General features: G+C 33.7%; 1 protein-coding gene across 1 annotated transcript in view; it reads right to left on the reverse strand.

The window, feature by feature from the left end:
* The window catches only part of ifih1 (interferon induced with helicase C domain 1), a 39,058-nt gene extending 15,782 nt beyond the window's left edge, over positions 1 to 23,276 (reverse strand). Inside the window, exons 1-9 of the mRNA XM_067408679.1 lie at positions 22,760 to 23,276; positions 20,926 to 21,094; positions 18,635 to 18,799; positions 17,776 to 17,844; positions 11,212 to 11,405; positions 6,348 to 6,558; positions 5,001 to 5,218; positions 2,704 to 2,808; positions 1,325 to 1,448 (exon numbers count right to left, since the gene is read on the reverse strand). Of these exons, the coding sequence (XP_067264780.1) occupies positions 1,325 to 1,448; positions 2,704 to 2,808; positions 5,001 to 5,218; positions 6,348 to 6,558; positions 11,212 to 11,405; positions 17,776 to 17,844; positions 18,635 to 18,799; positions 20,926 to 21,094; positions 22,760 to 23,194 (1,690 nt within the window). The 5' untranslated portion in view covers positions 23,195 to 23,276. The remainder of the gene's footprint in view (positions 1 to 1,324; positions 1,449 to 2,703; positions 2,809 to 5,000; positions 5,219 to 6,347; positions 6,559 to 11,211; positions 11,406 to 17,775; positions 17,845 to 18,634; positions 18,800 to 20,925; positions 21,095 to 22,759) is intronic.
* Positions 23,277 to 24,853: the final 1,577 nt, after the last annotated feature.

Genomic DNA, 24,853 nt, shown 5'->3' on the forward strand with positions numbered 1-24,853 from the left:
GATATTTTGTTGTAATATCCCCTCCGCACATCAATTTTGGCCACTACTATATAGACGTATTTAAAAAACTAAAACTAATAAAGATGAAAAACACAACAAAATTACTTTAACTAAAATCCCAATGTAAACAGAACATATACAAATAAAATCTAATTCCAAATATTAACAAAAACTATAATAGTATATCAATAATACTAAAATATCTCTGTAACCAAAGCTGAAAAAGTAGGCGGTGATTGTAGTATACTAGTTAGTCATAACTAGCCTTTGAGGATGCTTATTATTCTTATATGAATTCTGGATCTGTTCAGTTATTCTGAATGTCTGAACACAGATCAGAAACTTTATTGGAATTTACAGTTAAATAACAGTCACTTCCTTAAAAAACAGGAAGGAGACCCTGTTATTACTGCGGCTTACTGAAACACATTTTGCATGAGTGCATGACTGTATATGAAATTCTTATCATGACTTCAACAATATGGTGGTTAAATGGTGGTTAAATCATGGTTTCTGCACGAAGCAGAGAACTCCCAGAGAGAAACCGCATTTCAGTAAGAGCTTTGCAAAAATCCAATCTCCAATTGTTGGAAGTGATATATTTATACAGTTATACAACAATGAATAATATAAAATATCTAGTCATTTAAATTCTTTACAGCAGAGCAAACTAGACACATTTCAAGTGGTTTGGCTAGTTTAGCTGATCACAAAAAGAATTTCTCTTTTTAGAGCTTTTCTAAAGGATCCGTGTATTCTGACAAAATGATTTTTTTTGCAACATGCGCAATATTTTGCAAATATTTCTTTATATTATAGTAGCAGACTAGTGAGAGATTTAAATTTTTGCGACTGTGTTTTTGTGGTGTCATCATGCTGGACACCGTTACTGACAATCCTCATTTTGTCTGCGTGAGATTCTCCAGCTTTGTTGTTGTTGAGCTGTTAAAGCTCCGCCCTCTTCTGGAAAGGGGGCGGGAGCAGCAGCTCATTTGCATTTAAAGGGACACACACAAAAACGGCGTGTTTTTGCTCACACCCACATAGGGGCAAATTTGACAAGCTATAATAAATGATCTGTGGGGGATTTTGAGCTGAAACTTCACAGACACATTCTGGAGACACCAGACTTATATTACATCTTGTGAAAGGGGCATTATAGGTCCCCTTTAATGAAAAAAAAATTCCATCCTAAAACTTTTGAACAGTAGTGTATATGACACCTTTAAGATTTTAATTATTTCTATGACTTTTTCCTGATATTTCCAGGTTTTGAATGACCCATTAAACCTCTATATATCTAAGAGTGTCTTAATTTTCTCACCATTCTGCTCTTTCTGCACCGCCCACTGTTCGTAGTTCTGTGTGCCGGGCTCACAGAGGGGCAGAAGACCAGCATGTGTGTGGATTTCATCCATTATCTTCTTGATCACGTCTCCAAACGGGTCCTTTAACATGCAGTAGACATTTTGAAATAATACACCTCTCAACTGAATGCTAACTAGGGATGCACCAAAATGAAAGTTTTGGCCGATAACCAATAATTATTTATATTTGAATGCCGATAACCGATATATTGGCCGATAAATCTAAATCCAAATGTTTATATAATTTTTGAGAGTCTGATTACAAAAAAAAAGTTTCACCATTAAAAGCCATGTCCCAAACACACAATTATGTTCTCATTTTAAATTTTATGTTGCCTAGATGACAGACTTGAGCTGCACATGTTGCACTTAACTGGATTATCTTTTCTGAAGTGATTTCAGTCATATTTCAAGCCATTCAAAACCATTATGACAAACATCTGAAGTGTCTCAGCTGAAAGAAATAATCCATTATTTATCGGCTTTGATATATCAACCAAATTTTCTTATTGGGCCGATAACAATAACATTAAAAATGAACATATATCGGCCGATACCAATATGGTGGCCATCGTGCATCCCTAATGCTAATGCCATAACAGTACAGTGTGTATCTTCTTGCATTTTATTGTTGACAGGCAAGAAGTCTTTGTATTGTTATTGTTGTTTATACAGATTCTTCTCGAAATATCTAAATATTTATTAAATGTGAAGTGTATAATTTCTGCACCACTACTGGCACCAAACAGAATTATAAAAATCGTGACTGTTTTCAAACACATCCCCTATCTGGGGCTGAATTCACCAAAATATTTGGTAACACTTTAGTATGGGGAACACATATTCACTATTAACTATGACTTTTGCCTCAATAAGCTACTAATTTACTGCTTATTAATAGTTAGTAAGGTAGTTGTTAAGTTTAAGTATTGGGTAGGATCAAGGGATGTAGAATATGATCGTACAGAAAAAGGCATTTATACTTGCTTCACAAGTATTAATAAACAGCCAATATGCAAGCTAATACGCAAGTATTTAAAAGTGAGAATTGTTCCCCATACTAAAGTGTTACCAAATATTCTTGAGAAAAAAATTAAGAAATTTTGTAATTTAAATTTCAAGAATTTCCTAACAACATGCAATTCATTGTGCAAGATTCTTTTGAAGAATTTGAACAATCTTAAGAAAAACATAAGAACATTCTGAAGTGTTTTTGGAATACAGAATATTCTTAACTTCTCTCTCGAGTAAGAAAATGAGAAGAAAACAGTAGTTAAGAAGAATTTTATTCCTAAGAATGTTTTGTGAATCCACGACACACATTAAGTGGAATTACCTGCTTTCGCTCTTCTGCTCTTGCAATCCTTTTGTACGGCGTTTTGGCCTCTTCTTCTTCAAAAGTCTTTGTTTTTATTGTGAAGGCATCCAAGTTTGCGCAGATCTGTAATACATCAAAATAATTTTTGAACTCTCAGTTCCAGATTTTAGATGACTAACAGATGAGCTGATCAATAACATCACACACCAAGGGACACAAACTGACCTTGACTGAGTACCATTTACAAACAGCAAAACTCCCTTTTGCATTTGTTTTGAGTATACATTGACATTTGATTCTTGAATGATCTGTTGAAATCAGCTCTCATGAATCATGACTTCAGTGAATCAGATTTCATTGGTTGCACTATGTATACGTTTGTTGTTTGCATGTTTGTTGTAAATAAATATAGATGCTTAGGAACTGTTAAAGTCATGAAAATCATAACCCTGTTTTCTTGCGCTGAGAAACGAATGCAAAAGAGTTTCTCTTGGCGCTCTGGTGGTGCTGTCATAAAGATTCATGGTAAAGCAGACCAGCAGGGTAATAATGCAGGGTTGGGGCTGATTCTCTCTCCTGGCTGGAGAGGCATGAAAGGCATGCAGAGGTTTATGGCTGCCTCCAGTGCAGGGGCGCGCGGAACATTGGAAACAGCTTTGTGGTGGAGAAAACAGTAAGAGATGTGGGAGACGAGGAGGGTGTGGATGTGGAAAAGTCCGATTAGAGAAAAACAGTTAGGGAAGATTTGATTTGTGAAAGGAAGGGAAAAGATTGCTTCTAAAAAAAAAAAAAAAAAAAAAAAAGCCAAATCTTTGGGAATATATGTAACAAATATGCTTCTACTTAATGGTTCCAGTTCCTTAACAATTCCATTGAAGCTTCTTTTAGAACTTTTTAGGAGCTATACACTCTAAAAAAAAAATGCTGGGTTAAAAACAACCCAAGTTGGGTTGAAAATGGACCCAGCAATTGGGTTGTTTTACCCAGTGGTAGGGTTAAATGTTTGCCTAACCTGCTGGGTAGTTTTATTTAACGCAACTATTGTTTAAAAATTACTGTATTGCTTGCTTAAAATGAACCCCAAAATATGTTGGAAATGAACATTTACTAATATGTTTAAGAAATGAACATTAATAAGTTGAATGAATAATAATTGAAAAGTAAACATTTCTTAGATAGCTTATTACAAATTGTTCACCTTTTGATTATTATTGTTGCCTCTAGTAATTATGTGTCTGATTTTTTTATTTTATTTTTTATTTCCAACCTATTTTGGCTTAATTTTTAAACAGAAGTTGAGTTAAATAAAACTGCCCAGCACGTTGGCCAAACATTTAACCCAACCACTATTTGTCCTTTTTTAACCCAACTTGGGTTGTTTTTAACCCCACATTTTTTAGTGTGTACTATGTTTGTTTATACCACAGTTCAAAAGTTTGGGGTCAGTAAGATTTAAAAAAAAATATTTTGTAAACATTATGCTCATCAGGGCTGAATTTAATTAATTAAAAATACAGCTGACACATTAATATTGTGAAATATAATAATTTTAAATAACTGGGTTTTTATTATAATATATTTAAACTGTAATTTTCATCATTACTGCAGTCTTCAGTGTCACATGATCCTTCAGAAATCATTCTAATATGAAACATTTCTGATTATCAATGCTGAAAACAGTAGTGCTGCTTTATATTTGAACTAGAAGACTTTTGTAACAATAGCAGTGTTTTTACCATAATTTTATCATGCAGTCATGCAGAATAAGGCATTAATATCTGCTTTATATACTAATAAACAGTCAATATCCAAGTAATATGCAAGCTAATAAGCAGCTAGTTTATAGTGAGAATTGGACCCTAAAGTGTTACCACACACACACACACACACACACACACACACACACACACACACACATATATATATATATATATATATATATATATTATATATATATATATATATATATTATATATATATATATATATATATATATATATATATATATATATATATATATATATATATATATATATATATATATTATATATATATATATTATATATATATATATATATATATTATATATATATATATATATATATATATATATATATATATATATATATATATATATATAATATTCAAAATGTACTGGTCATGGTCTTTTTTTCATGGCACCTAGTCATTCTTTCATCACTTAAATTTCAAACTGCAATATATCACTTTTTTACAAATACAAATATCACTTTTTTTGTTCTCTGTCACTGCAGATTCAGATGCAGATTAGCGGAACAACACAGATTGTCATTTACCTGGAGAATGTGTTGCTCTGCCATCTGCTGGCTCATTGCTCCTCCCACACCAGGTGAGGCAGTCAGACCCAGAATCTGAGGGATCGGAACTGGACTTTTCTCCTGCTTCTTCAGCAGCTGGTTCTTATGCTTTTGTTTTAGGTAGCGAATCATGATGTGGTTATACACATCACCCTTCTTCGTGTGGTGGCATTCGTCAATAACCATCAGGGTGAACTCTGCAAGTGTAGGAATTGAATCAGTATTGAAAATCATATTTACCATATATATTAGATTTAAAATATATTAAAATATTCTTAATATTTTAAATTATTAATGTCTTTCTAGTGCAGTAGTTTTTTACATACAACTTTTTTTTTTCCATACAATGAAAGTCAATGGTGTCCAAATGTTGTTTGGACCCCAAAGTTCTTCAGAGAATCATTTTGTTCTGAAGCAGTAAGAACGTGACAAAGGTTTGGAACGAGGCAGAATTTTAAATTTTGGGTGAACTATCCCTTTTATTTGTATGACAATTAATCGCCAGCCTGAATTTGTGATCGTGACGGAATTATATATATATATATATATATATATATATATATATATATATATATATATATATATATATATATATATATATATATATATATATATATATATATATATATATATATATATATATATATATATATATATATATATATATAACATGTTAATAATACATTGTTCATAGTCATTTCATACAAACAGTAAAAGCTCTTGGTCATTTTTTTCTAGCATGTGTTTCTAATCAACAAAGGCGAGTGCTGTAAACCTGCAGTCCATTCTCACCGGCTAAGTTTACAGTTTTTGTGCCGCCCTCCGGCGCTCCCATGGGACTCTGGGGGGGAAAAAAAGGTAGTCTGCATTTCACACACCGACAGAAGCGGTGGGTGATGGGGCCACGTTTTACAAATCAGACTTTAAAGGTGCTGCCTGTTTGGCCCCTGAGGGCTGGAATGGGACATGCAGTGGAGCTCAGATTCTGAAAATGACAGCAAATCTCCACTGAATTTGATCAGCCAGACGTGTGGCCCATGGACCAAAAAATAAAGGATTTAAGAGTAAAACAAGGGGAAAAAATCAACAAACAGCATATGTCACAGAGGAGGAATCCCACCTTGCGGTGGACGGTGCCAGAGAGACTCACAGGAGAGCTGAATCTGCCAGCAAAGACTGATGGGAAAAAACACTGTCACATGAAACCTCAGAGGAGGAGCTTTGGTCTCCTTTCAACATCAACAGAAGGTGAACCCATTTGACTGGACTCTGACTCTCTGAAAGTGTTGAAATAATTCTGTTTAATGCAAGGGAAATGTGACCTACGTGATAATTTGATCCCGTCCTCGTCGCCATTCTTGGCTTTGGCGAAAGAGTTTTCCAGAATCTGTGCCGTGCAGATGATGATGTCATTTTGCTCTATGATTTGTGGTAAGGAGATTTTGAGCTGCGAGGCTCCGCTGACACGCTCAACTGAGTATTGGTGCTTCAGAAACCGCCCAAACTCGGCCTTGTAGTGTTGCTCGACCAGGGGAACCTGGAAAGAAATTATTTATCATTATTACACAGCTCTCTGAAATGCTGGATTCTGATTGGTCGTCGCGACATTCCGAGCTCCCCAACGGGGTGCAACAGTGCCTACCCCCTTTTTTCAGCGATGCTGGTTCCGGAAGTATAGGAATTTTAAAATAGTCTTTGTTAAAGAGTTATAAGTCAACCAGCTTACAAGGTGAATCACAACACTACAAACTTTGATTTGAAGCAAAAACGGTTTTGAAAATCAATACAGACAAAGAAACAGTACTTAACGCTTTAGTGAGGGAAAGAACTACAATCCCATTAAGCATTGTGAACAGCATAATCGAATTAAAAATGGAGAAATATAAAACTACTCATTTACAAATGTTGATTATATGTACAAACCCGATTCCAAAAAAGTTGGGACACTGTACAAATTGTGAATAAAAAAGGAATGCAATAATTTACAAATCTCATAAACTTATATTTTATTCACAATAGAATATAGATAACATATCACATGTTGAAAGTGAGACATTTTGAAATGTCATGCCAAATATTGGCTCATTTTGGATTTCATGAGAGCTACACATTCCAAAAAAGTTGGGACCGGTAGCAATAAGAGGCCGGAAAAGTTAAATGTACATATAAGAAACAGCTGGAGGACCAATTTGCAACTTATTAGGTCAATTGGCAACATGATTGGGTATAAAAAGAGGATCACCAATTCCCCCAATGCTGCGGCCAAAAATAGTGGAGCAATATCAGAAAGGAGTTTCTCAGAGAAAAATTGCAAAGAGTTTGAAGTTATCATCATCTACAGTCCATAATATCATCTAAAGATTCAGAGAGTCTGGAACAATCTCTGTGCGTAAGGGTCAAGGCCGGAAAACCATACTGGATGCCCGTGATCTTCGGGCCCTTAGACGGCACTGCATCACATACAGGAATGCTACTGTAATGGAAATCACAACATGGGCTCAGGAATACTTCCAGAAAACATTGTCGGTGAACACAATCCACCGTGCCATTCGCCATAGCCGGCTAAAACTCTATAGGTCAAAAAAGAAACCATATCTAAACATGATCCAGAAGCGCAGGTGTTTTCTCTGGGCCAAGGCTCATTTAAAGCAGACTGTGGCAAAGTGGAAAACTGTTCTGTTGTCAGACGAATCAAAATTTGAAGTTCTTTTTGGAAAACTGGGACGCCATGTCATCCGGACTAAAGAGGACAAGGACAACCCAAGTTGTTATCAGCGCTCAGTTCAGAAGCCTGCATCTCTGATGATATGGGGTTGCATGAGTGTGTGTGGCATGGGCAGCTTACACATCTGGAAAGGCACCATCAATGCTGAAAGGTATATCCAAGTTCTAGAACAACATATGCTCCTATCCAGACGTCGTCTCTTTCAGGGAAGACCTTGCATTTTCCAACATGACAATGCCAGACCACATACTGCATCAATTACAACATCATGGCTGCGTAGAAGAAGGATCCGGGTACTGAAATGGCCAGCCTGCAGTCCAGATCTTTCACCCATAGAAAACATTTGGCGCATCATAAAGAGGAAGATGCGACAAAGAAGACCTAAGACAGTTGAACAACTAGAAGCCTGTATTAGACAAGAATGGGACAACATTCCTATTCCTAAACTTGAGCAACTTGTCTCCTCAGTCCCCAGACGTTTGCAGACTGTTATAAAAAGAAGAGGGGATGCCACACAGTGGTAAACATGGCCTTGTCCAAACTTTTTTGAGATGTGTTGATGGCATGTAATTTAAATCAACTTATTTTTCCCTTAAAATTATAAATTTTCTCAGTTTAAACATTTGATATGTCATCTATGTTGTATTCTGAATAAAATATTGAAATTTGAAACTTCCACATCATTGCATTCTGTTTTTATTCACAATTTGTACAGTGTCCCAATTTTTTTGGAATTGGGTTTGTATAAAAGCAAAATATGCCTATATATGCAAACATTTCACATTTTGAGCGCGTAGGGAGACGACTAACTCGATTACGTAATTTGCTGTGCTTCATGGAAGTGGGCGGGGCTAAAGAATTATTTTGGAGCGTGTTGCTTATTTTGACTCTGGTGTAATTTTCTGTACAGCATCATGGGTAATGTAATTTTTCACCAGGAATTCCTCTGTTAAACACAATTATTTAAAAAATAAGCTGAAATAATGTGGGCTGACTGCTTCAGCAGAAGCAAATACCATCAAATAAAAACCTTGTAGCTCACAGTAGGGTCTGTCTTTAAAGGATTATAAGTTATCATTCAAAATCAATTACCTTATGGAGAAAATGAATGGGGTTTTTACTTCCAGAACCCAACTGTTACACTCGATTACACGGCTCTCTGAAATGCTAGATTCTGATTGGTCAGTCATGACATTCCGAGGTCAGTTGGTTCCCAAAAATGACCGCTCATCCAGGTATTTGAGGTCGGCATTTCCTTCATGTCTGTCATTTAATTTAAACGGAGCCTCAGTTATTGAATGTGTTTACAGTAAAATGAAACTATTAATAGTGTTAATAAGATAATAAACAGGTCAGATTTTAAAACGGTTTCTTTTCAAATGTGGCACGTAGTCATGTAATAAGTGGGAATAAGCAGGATAATGTACATCTAGTCACTTTTTTGTGATAGCAACCAGCTGAATGTACATCATCCTGCTTATTAGGCAGTTGCTAATGTTTTCTTTGTGGTTGCTATAGGATATTGCATGACTTTTTTTGTGATTCACTTTAAATGGTCGTTATTTCTCTGCAGGGAACTGGCAGTTTAGATGAAGTCTGGACAAACCGAGGTGCTGAGTTGTAGGTTTGCACCACACTTTTGCTGATGTGGAACTTTTAACACGGTTTATGATTCAAGACATGATTCAGCAGGACAAAAAGTCCCTCTGCTGCCACAACAAACACTCAAAAACATCATCTCATTTCTGTTTTTCTTTTGCAGAGACTTGAAAAAGACTCCAATTCAGTGCCTGTTGAACTAATCAATCACACAGCTGGGTGGAGGTTAATGTTATTGCTCAAAAGTTGCTCTTTCTGTTTTCATGTAAGTATCAACTTTGTCTCAGATGTTTCTCTTAAAATTCTAAGAATAGCCTCAAATAAGACATTTGTTGACATACAGTGAAAGTTTAGAGCTGTGAAATTAATGTTGGTACCAAATCATTTGGTCTTGGAAGAATTTGAGAAATGAAATTAAATAAAATAAAAAATAATTTATTTAAATATAAAGCTCTGTTTGAGACGTTGAGATCTCTGAAACCCTATTTCATTAGTTTAATGAATGAATAAGATGAATGAATATGAGATGGTATTGTGCTATATGTAAGGAATCATTGACGACGGGTCATTGAATTATAAGAAAATAATGGCACCTGAGGTGGTCATGGCCGTTACACCTCGGGTGTGTATGATTTTATAATAATTCATCAGAGTGGAGTCAATTGACCCTTCGCTGGGAGTTTGATTGACAAGCGATCTAACCAATCATAACGCCGAATCTGCCATTTTGTCCAACAAAGCAGTCAGGAGTTAGAAGATCAACTTCGGTGGACTTGAACTTGAAAAATGGTATGTATTTACGTCTTTCCGCGTTTTAAAGAACATTCCTTCTGATGTTCATTCATGTTTATTTGATGCTATAATGAACTAGTAGGAAGAGATGATCGGTTCACGAGCCGCTTGAGCTGAGGCACTACAGCGATCTGTCACGACACATTAAAGAGCCACAAAACAGTTTTTATTGTTCGAATTTCTTTAAAAAATTACACAATTTGAAAGCTGGGACTTTGTTTAATATCATAAGTAACCTGCTCATAAGTAGCTTTTAAGTTGCTAAACCACTTTACTGATAAAATTGACATGTTTCTCTCATGAGAGTGAGAGAAAGAGAGTATGTGCTTTCTGTACATAATAAAATGTAATATCGTGGCAAAAAACATGGAAATAATTTGTCGTTTTTATCCTATTTGCTCGGCCAGTGTCGTTTTCGGTTTTGGTTCTTTTGGTGTTTTAGTCTGTAAGATGAAATGGAAGCTTGTTTCCGCCACTTTTTATTTCACTTTTTTCCTCAGAATTGTGAGATTTAAACTTGCAATTGTGAGTTTTTATCACGCAATTCTGATTTTATAACTCGCAATTCTGACTTTTTTCTCAGAATTGCAAGATATAAACTCACAATTGCGAGTTATAAAGTCAGAATTGTGTGCTATAAACTCTTTCCCCTCACAATTCTGACTTTATATCACACAATTCTGACTTTATAACTTGCAATTGAGATATTATATCTCACAATTGCGAGATAAAAAGTCGCAATTACATTTTTTGTTTTGTTTCATGGCGGAAACAAGCTTCCATAGTAAGGACCTTTGAAATAACTGAATAATCATTTGGCGAAGTGATATATACATGCAATGCAGTTAAGACCTGCCTGGAACTACTTGAGCCATGCGTTTCCCTGAAAATAATTGCACACCTTAGAATGTTCGTCAACCAATCAGATTCAAGCATTCAACAGCCCCGTAATATGATTTTTTTTTTTTTAAATCATGACACCTAATAATGTTTTACTATTTCTATAATATAGACAATACTATATGTTACAGGTGAATTTGTCATATTTGTAGTTGATGGATGGCAGTGAGGCACCTTGTTGACCAGAACGACAACTTTCCCCGGTCGTCCCATCTGCTTCTTCCTCTCCAAATGTTCTTTAGTGATATACACAGCAACCCTGGTTTTACCACTTCCTGTTGGGAGGCAGATGATGATGTTCTTTTCCTCCAGAGCTGGTCTCGCCACCTCCATCTGATAGTCACGCAGAACAATTTCCCTCTTACTCGCTGAGAGAGAGAAGGAGAGAGAAAGTGACATGCTGTATATCATGATCCTGCAGGTACAGTTGTGCTTGCCTTCAGCATCCAGAGCAGAGGAGGGATTTTGTGTCTCCATGAAGGGTCAGCTATTGCAATTACAGCTGTGTTTTCTTTATCCCCTGCTAGTTAGAATAACATCGTTGTTTATGAAGTCACCCACTCTAAAGCTCATTCAGACTGTCTATAAGCCTGCTGTGAGTCTCACAAAGCCTGTGAAGCACGTGTATGCTATGTTTAACCCCAAAATCAAAAGAAAATACAGAATTTCGACCACAATGCTACATATTTAAACATAAACAGTAGAAGTTTGAACATATAAACAGGTATAAACCTACACATACTGTAGCTAGCATAAGAAGTAATCAATCTATACATATACCATATATAATCTAACTACACATTATCTAAAAAAACATGCAAACACTTTACATAAATACTGTGCATATTATTAATTTTTCATAGAATAAAAGGAAGTACATTTGTAGTACTATTAGGATTTTTGCAATCTTTTTTTTTCCTCATAACTAAAAATATTGTACATCATTTTATATAATCTGTATTTTAAAAGTATTTATGCTTATATTAAAAAAGTGTTACATTATTAAAGCATGTCAGTATTAAGAATCTAATGAGAATCATCTTTGAAAATAATAATAATAAAAAAATGTAAAAAAAAAACATTTGGATGCATTATGGTATTTTGGAGGTTAATATGCACAAGTGATAAAAAAAACATTATCACAATGCAAATATATAATATATAGTAGTGCTGTCAAACAATTAATCACATCTAAAATAAAAGTATTATATTATTTATAATTATATATAATATAAATTATATATAATTAATATATATAATATTTCTTAAATATACATGTGTGTGTGTGTGTGTATTTATACAAACAATAAATATACACAGTACACACATATTATGTAAACACAAAGTTTTATTTTGGATGTGATTAATTGTTTGACAGCACTACTAAAATATATATCTATCTATCTATCTATATATATATATATATATCTAAAAATATATATAAATATATATATATATATATATATATATATATATATATATATATATATATAAAAATAATAATAATATAAATAATAATAATAATATATACATATATACATATTACATTAAGTAAAAAACCCTCAACCTTAACATTACATTACTTTTCTTTTGATTTTGGTATGAAATGCGATCTGCATATGTTTTTGTGAAATTCCCCTTGTAAACATTATTTTTATAGCCTCTAGCTCTCAGTACTATTTAGACTAATGAATCCACATTATCCAAACACAAGCACACAGATATCTCACTGGGGTTTACACATCTTTAAATGGTTTCCCTTACAGAAAGGCAGAATTCAAAATAGGGTTCCAAAAAGAAACAAGTCTGCTTCAATCTGGAGGAACAATTACCCTAGAAACATGTGAACTGAGAGCTTCTGGCAGAGGACAGATGAGCCAGTGAAGTAGGTCTGTGTGTTTTCATTCACGTGGCTTGATGTGTGTGGAAACTTGATGAGCTCTGCCAGTATTAAAGTTTAGTTTTAGTTCTTGGATAATTTAGCAGTGGCGTTCAATTTTGAAAGGGTTTTTAGATTAGTAATTTTCATGAATCTGTGTAAAGATTACTTTTAAATTGTAAAGTTGTATATGTAATAATGCAACTCAATCCCTTGTGGTAGTTGAAGATATCTGTTCAACTACTTCTGATCTTTTACAAATGTGTTCAACGTTTGCCTGCAAATTGACGTAATGACTGAACAGCTCCATTGAGCAAGATTTTATAGTTAAACTTGTAATTTCACATGCCATTGGGAATCAGAGCAAAACTGATATGTAGTGTTAAACCGAATCATGGGAATATAGCAAGCCAAATCCATTTGATAGTTCTGAGCATCCCCTGAACTCTATGTGTCCTTTTTATTTAAAGACTCCCTCATTTATATGATTTAACAAGGTTAATCCATGCAAGCTCTTGGAGAGTGCTGCTTTAATCAAAGAGGTCATCATTCATAATCAACTTGTTATAGCGAGGCAAAATAAATATCTAACCCACATACAAAAGACTGATAAATTCCTTAAAGGATTGCATTACATTGTGAATCATACTGAATATATCAGTCAATAAAGTCAAGCTCACAGGCAGATTGTCCAACCTGACCATTTGATTTATGAAACGGTTTTTAGTTTAGGGAATTCATTTACACAAGAAGGAAACAAGGAAGCAACAAATCACATTCCCGGGGGTGAAAATTTATTGCTCAAATGTTTCTCTTTTATAACTCAAGATACTTAATAGATTTTTCAGTTTTGTTATGCAAGTATGTATTAACTTTTATCTCTGATGTTTCTCCTAAAATTCCTTAGGCGAAATAAAAACGGACACAAATGAGATGTTTGTTGCATACACTACCTTTCAAAAGTTTGGGGCCAGTAAGATTTTTTCAGACATGAATAATTTTGTTCAGCAATAATGTATGGAAGCTTGTTTCTGCAATGGAATAAAAAAAGGATCATTGCAAATTTTTATCTTAAAATTCTGACTTTTTTTCTCAAAACAATAAAGTCACAGTTGCAAGTTATAAAGTCAGAATTGTTAGATATAAAGTAAGAGTTGTGTGATGTAAAGTCGCAGTTGTGAGTTATAAAGTCAGAATTGTGTGTTATAAAGTCAGAATTGAGAGGTATAAAGTCAGAATTGTGTGATATAAATCAGAATTGAGAGATATAAAGTCAGAATTGTGAGATATAAAGTCAGAATTGAGAGATATAAAGTCAGAATTGTGTGATATAAATCAGAATTGAGAGATATAAAGTCAGAATTGCGTGATATAAAGTCAGAATTGAGAGATATAAAGTCAGAATTGAGAGATATAAAGTCAGAATTGAGAGATATAAAGTCAGAATTGTGTGTTATAAAGTCAGAATTGAGAGATATAAAGTCAGAATTGAGAGATATAAAGTCAGAATTGTGAGATATAAAGTCAGAATTGTGAGATATAAAGTCAGAATTGTGAGATATAAAGTCAGAATTGTGAGATATAAAGTCAGAATTGTGAGATATAAAGTCAGAATTGTGAGATATAAAGTCAGAATTGTGAGATATAAAGTCAGAATTGTGAGATATAAAGTCAGAATTGAGAGATATAAAGTCAGAATTGTGAGATATAAAGTCAGAATTGAGAGATATAAAGTCAGAATTGAGAGATATAAAGTCAGAATTGTGAGATATAAAGTCAGAATTGTGAGATATAAAGTCAGAATTGAGAGATATAAAGTCAGAATTGAGAGATATAAAGTCAGAATTGAGAGATATAAAGTCAGAATTGAGAGATATAAAGTCAGAATTGAGAGATATAAAGTCAGAATTGAGAGATATAAAGTCAGAATTGAGAGATATAAAGTCAGAATTGCGAGTTTATATCACACAATTCTAACTTTATAACTTGCAAGTTTATATTATGGAGTTCTGAGAAAAAATAATTGTGAGATATAAACTTGCAATTGTGAGAGAAAAAGTCGCAGTTACCTTTTTTTATTTTTTATTCAGTGGCGGAAACAAGCTTCCATAATGATGCTGAGTTCTCTGTTCATCAATAAATTGTGGGGGGGGAAATTATCATGGTTTCTACAAAAATATGAAGCAGCACAACTGCTTTCAGCATTGATAATAATCAGAAATGTTTCATATTAGAGTGATTTCTGAAGGATCATGTGACACTGAAGACTGGGGTAATGATGCTGAAAATTCAGCTTTGATCACAGGAATATATTACACTTTACTAGATATTACAATAGAAAACAGTTATTTTAAAACATAATATATAAAACAATTTTATATATATATAATATAAAACCAACCCCAAACTTTTGAACAGTAGAGTATAGTAAGAGTTTCGAGTTGTTTAGTACAGTAGTTTTGAGTTGTGGACAGCAGCTCAGCTCATTAGAAATGTGGGTCATATTGTGAGTCAAACATACTATTAATATGTTTGTTCATGTTTAAAATATTTATTGAAGACTTTTGATGAGTCTTTTTTGATTTCTCGCATTCACTCGTTGTCTAGTAGATAATTTATTTGGAGAAAATATGAATAATCTCCATTTGGGTTTTTCTTTCCTGTGGGTCCCATCCTCCCTGATTGTGACTTCATGAAGTAATGAAGCGAACTGGCGGATCTCCAAACTCTTCAATCTCTGTGAGCATATGGAACATGTTCTCAATGCTCCTGAGAGTCATTGAGGAGATTCACAGCTCTCTCATCCACTCACAATCGAATTCACCAAACAACTCGTGTTCTAACTAAACGTGTTTGAATTTGACTGGTCTTGTAAATCTGCCAGTGTAGTTTTTTGAATGAATGTTGGTTGGTGCGACGCATTTTTTACATGCTAACAGGAAACTTGGAGTGTTTATAATCTTCTGACAATATGACATTCCTAGAGAAGTCATCTATCTGGACGAGTTGCTTTTATAAGCCTGTACGATCACTGTTAAGCTAATAGCATTTTTGGCAGGAGGATAAAATGCTCTAAACAAATAATTAAAACGTGGTCAAAATCGCAAGGAATTCCTAAGCTGTGAATGAAGTGCTGAAACACCTGAAGATTTTAGTGTGTAATGAATCTGTGCATCAGCTTTTACCTGCTGCAGTTGCATTACGCTTGCCATTTTTCTTTGCAATGTATATTTGAAGCAATGCTAGGCCTCAGTGATATATTGAATATGTATTTTTGCAATAATTATGCTAGTTTTGATGAGTGTTTTACTTTTTAACTCGTTTTTGTTCCCTCCTCTAAAGCCTTCCTGTCTCTGGAGAGTGTTATGTATTATGAAAACAGAAATTGGCATATGCATATTTACTCATCTCACACATTTCCTCTCTCTCCTGCAGACCCTTAGCCGACCTGTTCTTGATCACTTCAATATGCCCTCATGTAAGCGGCAGGCCTCGTCTGGAACAGGCATCTTTGCTGAACTCCTAGTGGAAATATTCCCTGGATGTGATGGTGATTTAGCACTTTTTTGAGGAGACGGGACTGGTGTACTTTATGCGGTCGAGGGCAACGTCTCACATGTGGAGCACTAACAGAGCCACCGAGAATCGGGCCGCCGAACACAATTAAGCCATTCTTTTCCATACGCTTTTTAATAATAACTCTGAAAAATTCCTGACAGTTCATTGCTTGCAGGAAAGTTTCTCCGGCGAAGGCTGGATTATGGGTCATTAGATGTTTTGCACAAAAGAACTAAGCTGAAATGTCAAAGGGGAAAGAGATTTGATGCCTTATTTCCTTTCAAACACTGAACTAGACAATGATTGAATGTACAATTAAAGACATGGCCACTATTAAAGCGGGGTTAATTTTAATAGCTCTGTCAATTAGGGTTTTGTGGCCTTCAATTCAGTTACTAATTTCAATGTTCGCTTTTTGACCAATGAATTTCCATGACATTTACAATCATTCGTCATTACTGGAGAAGTGTTGGTCAAAATTCATAATTACTTGTAATTCCTATGAATTTGAATTGAAATGGCCAGATTACTCAGTATGTGCAGATTCAATATACATCTCAAAAGCCTGCTTCATGTTGGTCTCATTTTATTTATTTATTTTTTTTAAATTACATTTTATTTTCTTTATTTTTTACATTTTATTTTGAAATGTATAATAATTAAATGGACATTTGATGACACTTTACTTGAAGCCTTTATATGTAACACATTATAAACATTTTTAATGCATTAATTATGCATTGTTATTCACCTTATAATGCATTGTATGGTCCCATGAATAATTATAACCATAGTTATAATACATTACAATACTTATCTATTCATTGAACACATCTTTAGAAAATATACTGCATTAAAACACACCAAATTTCATATGTATCTTTAGTTACATTTATTTATGTAAAGCTATAATGCATTATAACATACATTATGAAGACCTTTATAATGCATTATACATAAAGGCTTTATGTAGTGTTACAGCACATTTCTATAGCAGGGATTTTGTTTCAAGCAACTTCATGCATTTCTCATTTTAATTCTGAGTGAATGGCACAAGCCTACTGGATAATGATTTTAAAATATATATTTTTAGAGTTTGAACTCTGTAAGAGCAAATATGAATTAGTTCAGAAATGGGCATAACCTGCAACTAAATCCCAATCCCTGTAATTTGTAATTAAACTAATTCTTTCCCTCCATCTTTTGCAGTGCATTAATTGCTGGGACTGTCCAAACTGGATCAAGTGCATTAGGTACGAACCTACATCGTTTCAGTTTGGATGAAAGTCATTTGACTGTACCTGACGGATCATCATCCTCTGTGAGATCTTCTTTCTCTTCCTCCTTGCCTTCTTTGTACATGTCGACATCTGTGAGAGAATATATGCACTGTGGTTAGTTTGAAGATTTGAAACACTGTTCTTGGTCTCTCACACTTTTGCATTGTATTGCATTTGTCCGCTGTCGCTTTGATGTTTTTTCAGATAGGATAGTGATAGAGCTAAATCAGTCCAATAATGCCAAGATATAGAATGCATTTATCCATATATGTCCTCACAATAAATGAGCGTGAGCACTTGACCCTTAGCCGGGAGTTTGATTGACAGGTGATCTAACCAGTCATAATGCTAAATCCTCTGTTTTGACTTGAACTTGAAAAATGGTGTTTACTGACGTCTTTCAGCGGTTGAAACAACATTCCTTCTGATGTTCATTCATGTTTGTTTGATACTATAAATGAAATAGGAAGAGTTGATCGGTTCACGAGCCGCTTGAAATGAGGCACTACAGCAATCTCGACACATTAAAGAACAACAAAATGGTATTTATTGTTCAAATTTCATACAAAATTTGAGGCTTTTTGAGATGTTTTATATCAAAACTAATCTGGTCTGTCGGCGTGTTGTGTGTCCACTTTGCTCTGCGATGTATTTTTCACTGCATGAGAACATGATGTGTGGTGTGAGAGCGGCATGGTTCGTTGGACATAGCAACAGTAACTAAAGGGGGTGGGGCTTTGCGAAAGGTCAATTCCTCACAGAGCCAACAATAACAAAAAAACACCAAAAGCTAGATTAGGAGTAGTTGATAAAGAGCAGGATTGTTTGTTTGCTCAACCAAGTTTTTTGATTTGTGAAATGAAAAGCTTGAGATATTCACCTTCATTTTCAGCAGACACACCCAGAACGCTGCTGTCCACACTGCTGTTTAGGTCCTCTGACAAAAGCGAACTATTCACCGAGTCCACCTCCTTTTCAGCAGCTAAACACATCTGTTCATCCTCCTCAGCAGTTTTGAACTCGTGGGTCTCGACTGACATGGACTCTGTAATGAATACAGTTGAATTCAGTGCAGCAGCTCATTGTAATTCAGCCTAGGCATAATAACACTGCACAGAATTATGGAAGAGGATTAGGGCCAAGCAATAATAAAAAAATAAAACAATCTCGAGATTAAACTTGTTAAATAACGAGAAAAAAGTCGAAATAAAATGTTGAGAATAAACTCGTTAAATTATGAGAACAAATTCGTTAAATTACGAATTTGTTCTCATAATTTAAAGACTTTTTTCTCGTAATTTAATGTTTATTCTCAACATTTTATCTCAACTTTTTTCTCGAAATTTAACAACATTTTTCTCATAATTTAACAAATTTGTTCTCGTTATTTAACGACTTTTTTCTCGTAATTTAACGAGTTTATTCTCAAGATTTTATCTCAAATTTTTTCTCGAAATTTAACATTTTTCTCATAATTTAACGAATTTGTTCTCATAATTTAAAGACTTTTTTCTCGTAAATTAATGTTTATTCTCAACATTTTATCTCAACTTTTTTCTCGAAATTTAACATTTTTCTCATAATTTAACAAATTTGTTCTCGTAATTTAACGACTTTTTTCTCGTAATTTAATGTTTATTCTCAACATTTTATCTCAACTTTTTTCTCAAAATTTAACGACTTTTTTCTCGTAATTTAACGAGTTTATTCTCAAGATTTTATTTCGAATTTTTTCTCAATTTAACGACATTTTTCTCATAATTTAACGAATTTGTTCTCGTAATTTAACAACTTTTTTTTCGTAATTTAATGACTTTATTCTCAACATTTTATCTCGACTTTTTTCTCGAAATTTAACAACTTAATCTCGAGATGGTTTTATTTTTTTATTATTGCTTGGCCCTAATCCTCTTCCGTACTGAATATCTTGTTATCCACAGATTCTTTCTATAAGAATCATTCAGAAAAACTCATATTCTCATATCATATATACATATATTCTCATATTCATGCTTTTTCTTTTGATATGCTCTAAAACTTGCTAAACTGCAGGTCATTATTTTATTGAAATTAACAACATTAGTGCTCAAAAGTTTTTTAATGTTTTTAAAGAAATTTCTCTGCTCATCAAGGCTGCATTCATTTGATCAAAAATACAGTAAAAACAGTAATTTTGTGAAATATTTTTACAATTTGAAGTAACTGTTTGCTATTTGAATATATTGTAAAATGTTCCTGTGATCAAAGCTGAATTTTCAGCATCATTACTCCAGTCTTCAGTGTCAAATGATCCTTCAGAAATCATTCTGATATGCTGATTTGCTGCTCAAGAAACATTTCTTCTTATCAATATCATTATCATATTTTTGCTTCATATTTTGCTTAATATTTTTGTTCCCCATTATAATTTGATGTATATAAAGAACAGCATTTTGAAATATAAATCTTTTGTAACATTATAAAAGTTTTTACTGTCACTTTGATCAATTTAATGCGTCCTTGCTGAATAAAAGTATTAATTTTTTGAACTTTTGAACAGTTTTTTGTATCATTATTTGTAAATATAGCACTTAAATATGTATTTATAAGAACATGAAGACAGATTTACTATTATTTGGCTGCGTGAGATTCTCCAGCTTTGTTGTTGTTGAGCTGTTAAAGCTCCTCCCTCTTCTGGAAAGGGGGCGGGAGCAGCAGCTCATTTGCATTTAAAGGGACACACACAAAAACGGTGTGTTTTTGCTCAAACCCATATAGGGGCAAATTTGACAAGCTATAATAAATGATCTGTGGGGGATTTTGAGCTGAAACTTCACAGACACATTCTGGAGACACCAGAGACTTATATTACATCTTGTAAAAGGGGCATTATAGGTCCGCTTTAAGAACATGTGAAAAATCAGACATTTTCTAGTTAATCAATCTCAAAACGACCATCTTCTTTCAGAGCTTATTTAGTTTGCAGGAATATACAGAAACTAACAGTGGGGTTTCCAGGCTACAAATGTGTAGTCTAAACAACAAAGAACCGTTTGACCTCTGCTGGTTTCCTGTTTCCAACTACTGTTTTTCTAAGAAAGCCTGTGACAGCTTGATGAGAAAGCAGCACTTATTTATCAGTGGCTGGAAATGATTTGTGCAGAAAGGTTTCGTCCTCCATATGACCCTCACCGTCCTCGTTGCACGGCTCTCCCCGCAGCTCGCGCACCAGCTCATGGTGTTCGGTGTCCTCCAGAGCCTGAAGGAATTTGGAAAACCAGCCAGCTTCATTTTTCACCAGTCGTTTGAGGAGCACTCGAGCGCCTTTTATGTTACCATGATTCTCAGTGGCTTTCGTAATCTGCAGGAGTAATAATGAATAGTTAATGCATTTAATATGAGTGACCGACAGAGACAGTAAGACAGACACTGAGAGATAGACCGATTGATGCAAAGGCAGGTCAGTCAAACTCGATATGATTTGTGATAACCTTTTTGGACTGTAATACTCTGTAATACTATTAAAGGCACACTATGTAAATTTTCACCACTAGAGGGCGCGTATTCAAAACAAAGGCGTAACTTGATGGCGCCTTGATTTTGTGGAATCATGGGATGTCCACACGTCTACAGCTAATGGAAAAGAATCCGAGAGGACTCATACTCATGGTTGAGCTGATGTATTAAAGCTTTATTAACATTATTGTAGTATGAAACAGAAAGCCGCTGGAGCGGAACGAAGCCGCTGGAGCAATTGCTAATGAGAGACGAGCGCGACACACGTCTCGAGAGCAGCGGAGCTTTAATTATGTCACAAACGAGCGCTTTCGCTTCTTCCGGTCAAGCGTATGTGGGGTAAAGCAGCGCTGTTTATCATATTACATACATTTGTGTGTTGAAAGTTGTTAAAGTGCTACTCTGCGTTCGCTCGGCGGCTGCTATTAGACACTTGTTGCACACTGCAGTAAGATAGATTGATATTAGTCATGGTAAAACACTGTACTCGCGGTAAATCAAGAAAACGAGATTTAAACAATAAGACTTAGTGTGTTGAGCGATATAACATGATTAGTTTTCTGTCAATGAATGTATCCAAACTGTTGCTCACCTGTCTAATAAAACACATGATATATTAAAGCGTCTTTGGAGTTTCCATGGTTTCTACAAAATAAAATCAGAAAATTAGCTGGTTAAAATTGCTTATTTCTCTGAATTAAACATTCTTGTAAATATTTAGGATAATGTAAGTACACAAATCAACAAAATATATAACACTGTTCTAGTGGCTTTTGGATATTTGAATGCAAAAATCCTACATATTGTGCCTTTTAACTAATACTTTTGCCCCAATAAACTCTTAATTACTGCTTATTAATAGTTAGTGAGATAGATAAGTTTTAGGTTTTTAGTTTTAGGTTTTAAGGGATGTAGAATAAGGTCATGCAGGATAAGCAATTAATATATTCTTTATTAATACTAATAAACAGCCACTATCTTAGTAATATGCATACTACTAAGCAACTAGTAACAGTGATAATTGGACCCTAAACTAAATTGTTACCAATAATAATAATATTATTAATAATTTTACTACTACTATTATTATTATTAGTAGTAGTAGTAGTAGTAGTGGAAGAATATTATAAAATATGTTGCAATAGGAAAAAATATTACTAGTATATAAAATATTGCATTTACTGTACTACTACTAATAATAATTTCTTAAACACTGAAGTTAACCACTTCAGTAAATCCATAAACTATAGCAAATCTGTATCTGTTTGTTTGTTTTATAGCGCCCTCTACTGATGATAATGTTTTTTACATGACTATTTAAATCTGTTTACACTCTAAAAATGCACACAGCGCATGTTTGGGTCAAATATGGACAACCCCAAACTTTAATTTAGGATTTTAAACCAACAGTTGAGTCTGTCAGTCAGTCAGTCAGTGGTCCAGAAACCCCAGTTCGGGAAGTCCTGCTCTAATGCATGCCAACATTCTCGTGGTCTAACATTCTACTAACATTCTCGTGGTCCTCCTGTGTTAAGATCCCCTGTGAGAAGCAGTGCGCGCACACGTCGCCGGTCTTCATGTTGATCAGACTCAGCTGCATGAGATCGATCAGCCGGACACAGCTGTCATTCTCGGCCTCCTCTGTGGGGTCCGGTGGGCTGTTCAACACATAATTCACAGCGTTTGTGCACCCGACAGTCTCCAGTGCGGTGACCAGCTCTCTCGACCATCCTTTGTAGTTGTGTGTTTTAATAATCTCGTCGATCAGAGTTGCTGCGGCGCTTATGTCCCCTTCCACGCGCAACTTGGCTCTTATTCGGTCCTTTCGATCCGGTTCGAGGAAATGCAGCAGATCCAGAAGTGGCTCGACGACGATGATCCGCTTCAGTCTGTCTCTGAAACAGTCCAGAATATGACTCGTCTCGACGTCCTGATCGCTGCTCATCTTTGAGAAGAGACTGGATGAGAAGTGCTGTCAGAGTTTACCGAGCACCGGGTGCTACAAGCCAGTGAATCCGGGTTTTATTTCCCCGGTTAGTTTCGGTTTCGTTTCTTGTCTTGGTTTTCAAACGTAATCAGTGAGATATGTCGGTGCGTCTTGCTAAAATTATCAACATTATTTAAAACCGCGATATATAAATAATTATTATATGAATAATTATTTATTGTTGAAATTGAATTAACATCTGCTTTGCAGGAATTGAAAACATTTTGTACACAATTGTTCTGCAATATTAAATAACACTAGATGGCGACATAATTCCTTATGCCAAACCGGTAATAATCTCATGATAATATAATATTATATATTGATTTTGTAATAGTAGAAAAAAATTATTAAAAAACTTGAAAGTCTATTAGGCTAAGCAGGATTTTTTTATATAAGCTGCACATTTAACATTTAAACAAGACATTTCACAGTGCATCTGTTTTGTTGTTAACTAAAACTATTAAACATTGTTTTTGCTCATTGAAAAGGCTGAAATATGTTGCTTGGCAACTAATTGAAATAATTTTAAGTTGAAGTACTGTAATTACAAAAACCAAACAAAAATGAATAAAAATGACAAAAGTGCAATACTAAAATTATTAAAACAAAATAAAAAAACAAAAATAAAAGCTAATTCTAAATATTAAAATTAATAGTAAAATATCCTTTTCTGTGCATAACAAAATTACTAAAACTTAAACTAAAATTATAAAAATAAAAGCTAATTCTAAATATTAATAATAACGGTATTTTTTTGTTTGTTTTTTTTTGCATATAACAAAATTACTAAAACTTAAACTAAAAATATAAAAATTAAAGCTAATTCTAAATATTAATAATAGTGTTGTAATATCCTTTTTTGCACTTAAAAATGACTAACAAACTAAAAATATGAAAATAAAAGCTAATTCTAAATATTAATAATAACGGTATATCTTTTTTGCATATAACAAAATTACTAAAACTTAAACCAAAAACATAAAAATAAAAGCTATTTCTAAATATGAATAATAATGGTATAATGTCTTTTTACAAATAAAATTACTAAAATATAAAAATAAAGGCTAATTCTAAATATTAATAATAATGTTGTAATATCCTTTTTTTGCGCTTAAAAAATGACAAACTTAATCTAAAAATATGAAAATAAAAGCTAATTTTAATATTAATAATAACGGTAAAATATCCTTTTTTGTGCATAACAAAATTACTAAAACTGAAACAAAAAATATTAAAATAAAAGCTAATTCTGAATATTAATAATAATGGTATAATATCTTTTTTTTCCTTTTTTTTTGCATATAACAAAATTACTAAAACTGAAACAAAAATTATAAAAATAAAAGCTAATTATAAATATTAATAATAATGGTATATCTTTTTTTTTTCTTTTTTTTTCACTAGTGACCAGCTGACTATATCATGCTCATGATAGGTTATTAAATACATGGAAATGAAATATTTATTTTAGCATGTGCTACAAGAGCAATGCTCTATTATAATCATGGTGATCATAAGTGACCCTGTTATCATGTGTACTGATTTTATATTTCAGTGCTTCTCTCTTAAAAAATAAATTGACCCAACAATCAGTTACAAGAACAAGCACAAAAC

The sequence above is a fragment of the Chanodichthys erythropterus genome, chromosome 14 (assembly GCF_024489055.1).
Source record: "Chanodichthys erythropterus isolate Z2021 chromosome 14, ASM2448905v1, whole genome shotgun sequence".
NCBI classification, from domain to species: domain Eukaryota; kingdom Metazoa; phylum Chordata; class Actinopteri; order Cypriniformes; family Xenocyprididae; genus Chanodichthys; species Chanodichthys erythropterus.